The 6,322-nt window shown below is 37.0% G+C and overlaps 1 protein-coding gene across 1 annotated transcript in view; it reads left to right on the forward strand.

Moving 5' to 3' along the window:
* Nucleotides 1-6,322, forward strand: part of LOC111087135 (fibropellin-1-like) — a 76,255-nt gene that overhangs the window by 39,095 nt on the left and 30,838 nt on the right. The window contains exon 3 of the mRNA XM_022392720.1: nucleotides 4,012-4,127. Coding sequence (XP_022248428.1) covers nucleotides 4,012-4,127 — 116 coding nt within the window. The remainder of the gene's footprint in view (nucleotides 1-4,011; nucleotides 4,128-6,322) is intronic.

Consider the following 6,322-nt stretch of genomic DNA (forward strand, 5'->3'; position numbering starts at 1 on the left):
TTTAGGTCTATCTATGGCCTTCAAAAAGTTGACGACTCTACATGTTTCGACGTTACAACGTTACTCCTGAGGATGACGTAACGTCAACTTTTTGAAGGCCATAGATAGACCTAAATAAAATGTTTTTAATTGTGTACCAGTTTAACGTTGAATATTATTTATGATTTTAAATGGCTGTTAGCCTAGTTGGTTTTGATGTTCAGACAAAATGAACGTTTATTTCGCAACGTAACAATTGTACACATTTATCTAGGGGCTACAGTACTGAAACACACACATATATATATTTCTGAACTTATAACTAACATTCTATTCCTGGGTTAAAGGAACAGCTCGGTGCGTGTTTTTGTACCGCAGTCCCCTTTTAAAGACGTCCATGCGAAACGTTGGGATATGAAGGTTTATTTCATCAGAAGTCTAAGAACGTCCAATTACTCTAGAATGTGAAATATGTTTCAGTTCACATTATAACAACTACTATCTAGACAACTAATCACGTCATACAGTTCAAAGAAACATACAAATCCCTTTTGGTGGCAGGTACTTCTAGCTGATCAGTAATTGTAATTAGGTGCATATATTCCTGAACCTCGGGGGGGTCTCTGACCGTTTACATCACGTACGCATAAAATTCCGTTGAGTTTTAAAAGGGGGAGTCTTTTTCTTTTAAGATATACTAATTATTCTCGATTTCCATATGCAATTTATTTTGATACTGTGATCCAAACATGGTTGTTTTATTAGTGAGAAGAATTTAAAATATACGACTTTGTTTTTAACATAAAAATGGTCATAACGAGCATAGTACTGTTAGTTCGTTTTTAACAAGTTGTTTACAATAAAGCAGTTAATTAATTATTAAGTAGTACGCTTTAGAATTTTAAGTAAATAAAATAATAAAAATAAGAGCTTGAAGTGTAATACACCCATAATAAATCGAACCTGCCTGTCTTAGTAGAAGACACAGGGGGTGGTGTAGCTTATGTGGTCAGATCCGAATGCCGTCTAACTTTATCACACCATGGAGGCCCTAACATTACAAGTCCAGCTTGGTGACTATCAATATAACGGTTTGCCAGTTATAAGCGGATCCACACACAGAGAGCCATTTTTCAAGTAATGGTTTAGATAAACTAAGTTAACGTTCAGATCATAGCCTCAGATTATCTCCAGTAAAATAGAATACAGAACGTCTTATTGAAATCTGGACTTATCAATATGGTTAATATGTAACGTTTAGGTATTGAAAATATGAGGAAGAGATTAATAATTCACTTGTTCCGGAACGCTTAGACCAACATCGCTATATGAGACGAAGCGTGGCTCGGTGGCTAGCGTGTCAGTTCGTGAACCCAAAGATCCATGTTTTGCAACCCGTTGCTGTAAAATCACGCTCCGGCGCATTTGATCAGTGATAGGGATGCTATAAGACTGACAGTTAAATCTCACTATTTGATTAGAGTAGCCCAAAAGTTGACGGTGTGTGCTATTCACTAGTTAACTTTCCCTAGTCTATCAGCTCAAAATTAGAAACAGCTCGGGAGGATATTCCTCTTGTGGTTTTGTTTCACGTTAGGTGGAGCCTCGGGACTAAACAAGACAAAAAAAAAAGGTTCAAACATGGTTACCGTATATAACCAGAGAATTTTAGCAAGTGTAATTAAATATTTGACGGGGTGATGGTTTGTTTTCGAAAATTTGTGTACTGGTAATAACGTTAGCATACTTAAGTTATAACATCAACTTGTAAGTCACTGTAGATCATAAAAGGCTTAGTGGAGGACTAAAGATCTAATGCCCCCAGTAACTCAACGGCAAGTCTGAAGGTTCATAACACACAAATTTAGGTTTCGATAACCGTGGTGGGCACAGCACAAATAGCCCATCTAATAGAGATGCTTATTAAAACCAAGTTAATAAAAAGTAATTTTTGAAACACTTCTCCAGTATAAATAAAAAAGTCATGCTTTGCCTGCGAATGGTATGTACGTTGTAGACTGTATATCTGTATCACATATACGATACTGGTTGCGATACTGGTTGTTATATCTGTATCACATATAACAGTAGTTGATCTTCTAACAGGAGTCATTAGTTATTGGTTCCGTTGTCTGATAATCCGTCATTTCTGACGTTGTAAATGTCTGTATGTTGAGATATATCCATGAGAACTAATAATGGTCATTCTACTTCTATTAGCGTTCACTTGGCTTCAATAGACATCGTAATGATTGGAAACTTGACACAGTTTAACATCGCTGTAATGACGGGGTGTGTGTGTTTTCGAAATTGTGAATGTTTAGAGTATCAGGGCTATCGGGTGTTTCCGGTGGACTGTTTTCACATATCTTTAATACAAGATAGACCTAGATATTCTTAATGTAAGTAATTCAAGGTAGATCCATAACATGGTTAATACAAAAAAAAAAAAGATCCATGGCACAAAAAGCTCGTATTATAATTCATATGAAACAGATATCTAATACAAACAGAACGAGGTGGATCCGTTCTGTAATTACTATAAAAACCGTCTTATAAACAAGGCAAATCATATCTGTGAAAAGAAACCCCATGATATGATTAATACAAGGCAGATCCGTTACAACTAAAGTGTGCTCGTAATACGATTGGAGTGCAGGTTTACCCTGTGGTTGAACTCTGGATTTCGGACATCGAATATATATACCACACCCAAATATTCCACATACTTTAAAACTGTGGTACGTTATTAGGTGACAGTCAATCCCTTAACTTGAATGGTTGTTTTTAGTGTTCTGCTGACCAGCTGACTTGATTCTGGTCATTAGTAGTTCAAAATTAGGGTCTGCGGCTGATAGTCTTAGGAGCTTTGTCATAAATACAAGTACGTAATATAATTGATACATTGAAGAGAATTAATAAAGATAATACAAAGCTTATCTACAATATATTTTAAAATGGTAAATTAATAATTATATAATTACTACAACGTCGTGTCGTACAGTAATAAAGTATCGTCGTTTTCTTGAGAGTCGCCAGAAAATTACACCACTCTGAAGAGTTTTTTTTTTCTTTTTTTTTTCAAGAAAAGCATGTAATGAACTTTTTGAATTAGGGTTATGTCAATGAGTTGTATTAGTGTTATAGTGGGTTATTCTATAGGAAAATCAAGTGTTAGATGCTGAGTTTTTGGAGTAGGAAAATCAAGTGTTAGATGTTGAGTTTTTGGAGTGTCTCATTGTATCAAATATCAATTTGTGGAGGGAGACACAAGACTTGCAAGTACTTGTTTGAACGAGAATTATTCTAAGAACACGAACATTGGACTTTTGGTAATTTTATTTTCTGAAGTTCAAGTGCATGTGATGAGACGTTTTGTTTTGATGAGACATTATACGCTGCCTCGTTTTGTTAATTTTTTAATCAACAGAACTCTAAATGTATATTTTTAAGTTAAGACATTAATGGACAGGTAAAAAAGTTCGAAATAAAACACTCCTTTTTCTGTCTTTGTGACAACATGCTGTGAGAAAAACCGTGCAGGCATATATTTCTGACTGCATGCTGTGAAAACACTAAACAGGCTCTTCTTTGTTACTGCATGCTGTGAGAACACTATAGAGGCATATATTTCTGACTGCATGCTGTGAAAACACTATACAGGCACTTCTTTGTTATTGCATGCTGTGAGAACACTATAGAGTCATATCTTTGTGATTGCATACTGTGATAACACTACAGGCACATATTTGTAACTTCATGCTGTGAGAACACTACAGGCACATCTTTGTAACTGCATGCTGTGAGAACACTATACAGGCATATCTTTGTAACTGCATGCTATGAGAACACTATACAGGCATATCTTTGTAACTGCATGCTGTGAGAACACTATACAGCCATATCTTTGTAACTGCATGCTGTGAGAACACTCTACAGGCATATAACACCTTTCCTCTAGTTTACAGATAGAAATGACAAAAAGTTGCTTTAACAATGATATCTTATGGCTATTTCGTTTCTTTTATCTAGGCATAACATTGGATCCAGAATCCGTGAGTGTATCTGTCCACCAGGTTATGAAGGATCAAAGTGTGAGAAGAGACGTACTGAAGATTCTTCAGACAGAAACGAATATTTCTTAGAAGGTAAGAGCCGTTCGTTTGTTGAATACGAACTGAAACCAGTAGTAGAGTAAAACGGTTCGAGTTATAATTGCTTTGGTTATAAGTTTGTGCACAGCCGTTAAATATAGTGTGACACACAATAAACGTGCTTCAGTGAGGTTCGGTAATCCACTTACGAAGGAGGCGCAGCCAGGTAACACCCCATTTAGAACTGAACACAAAAATATTGGAAATTATTACATTATGCAGGCCCGAGTATGATCTAGTGGTTAGAATATCGAACTGGAGAATCTGAGAGTTTGGGGTTCTAGACGTGATGTAACCAAACACGCCTATTGCTTTCAACTGTGGGTGTATTACAAAAATGACAGTCAGCCACGGTATTTGTTAAGTGTAACCGCTCCAGAAGGTGGGTGCTACTGACTAGTTGCCTTCTCTCTGGATCGCAGGTCAAAAGTAGGGATGGTTATATCTGAAACATAAAGGTATTTGACTAGGTCAATAAACTCACTGTATGTATAAGGTGCCCTTCAGACATTTTGCTATTAGTAAACGCAGTGGAGCCTAACAGTTTGAAACCTTCGTGTTTTTGTCTATAAAATTTGTGAAAAAAATTAGATATAGCCTTAACGTTCTTTTATTTTTTAGCCTTGGTGATCACTATTTAGGTCATGCACTGGCAATTTTATCATGTCTAATATTTATGACATGTTTTTCTTGTACTTTTTCATGAGTTGTTTTCAACGGACTTGTATCATCATCATTTGCATGAGTTATCAAACACAGTCACGTGAAATATATACTAGTAATGGCTGTACAGGATACAGTCGTGTATTGTTATACATATTAATGATCACGATCCAATATGATTGTTGGAACAGATAAGTTTCCTTGTGGAGTAGTATTAATTTCAACATTCGCGATGGGTTGTTCAAGAACATGTGCTGTTATATCACTATATTGTACCACTACCTCCTCCAAACTGGTTTCTTTCAACGATCAAATATCAAGTGTGGTGTAACTTTCAGCCGATGTTGATGTTTACCAAGTACACCACACTTGATATTTGATCGTTGAAAGAAACCAGTTTGGAGGAGGTAGTGGTACCCACCTGATATTTGGCTCGTGAAAACAACCAGTCAGTAGAAAGTGGTGGTACTGATATTAGTGTCCTAGCTAGTAGAAAGTGGTGGTACTGATATTAATGACCTAGCTAGTAGAAAGTGGTGGTACTGATATTAATGACCTAGCTAGTAGAAAGTGGGGATAATGATATTAGTGTCCTAGCTAGTAGAAAGTGGTGATACTGATATTACTGACCTAGCTAGTAGAAAGTGGTGGTACTGATATAAGTGTTCCAGCCAGTAGAAAGTGGTGGTACTGATACTAATGTCCCAGCTGGTAGACAGTGGTGGTAATGATATTAGTGTCCTAGCAAGTACAGAATGTGGTACTGATATTAGTGTCCTAGCGAGTATAAAGTGGTGGTACTAATACTAATGTCCCAGCTGGTAGAAAGTGGTGATACTGATATAAGTGTTCCAGCCAGTAGAAAGTGGTGGTACTGATACTAGTGTCCCAGCTAGTAGAAAGTGGTTGTAATGATATTAGTGTCCTAGCTAGTAGAAGGTGGTGGTACTGATATAAGTGTTCCAGCCAGTAGAAAGTGGTGGTACTGATACTAGTGTCCCAGCTAGTAGAAAGTGGTGGTACTGATACTAGTGTCCCAGCTGGTAGAAAGTGATGATATTGATGTTAGTGTCCTAGCAAGTACAAAATGTGGCACTGATATTAGTGTCCTAGCTAGTAGAATGTGGTGGTACTGATATAAATGTCCTAGCTAGTAGAAATTGATGGTGCTAATACTAATGTCCCAGCTGGTAGAAAGTGGTGGTACTGATATTAGTGTTCCAGCCAGTAGAAAGTGGTGGTACTGATACTAGTGTCCCAGCTCGTAGAAAGTGGTGGTACTGATACTAGTGTCCCAGCTGGTAGAAAGTGGTGATATTGATGTTAGTGTCCTAGCAAGTACAAAATGTGGTACTGATATTAGTGTCCTAGCTAGTAGAATGTGGTGGTACTAATACTAATGTCCCAGCTGGTAGAAAGTGGTGGTACTGATATTAGTGTTCCAGCCAGTAGAAAGTGGTGGTACTGAAACCAGTGTCCCAGCTGGTAGAAAGTGATGATATTGTTGTCAGTATCTTAGCAAGTAC

Source organism: Limulus polyphemus, unplaced genomic scaffold (assembly GCF_000517525.1).
Source record: "Limulus polyphemus unplaced genomic scaffold, Limulus_polyphemus-2.1.2 Scaffold1779, whole genome shotgun sequence".
NCBI classification, from domain to species: domain Eukaryota; kingdom Metazoa; phylum Arthropoda; class Merostomata; order Xiphosura; family Limulidae; genus Limulus; species Limulus polyphemus.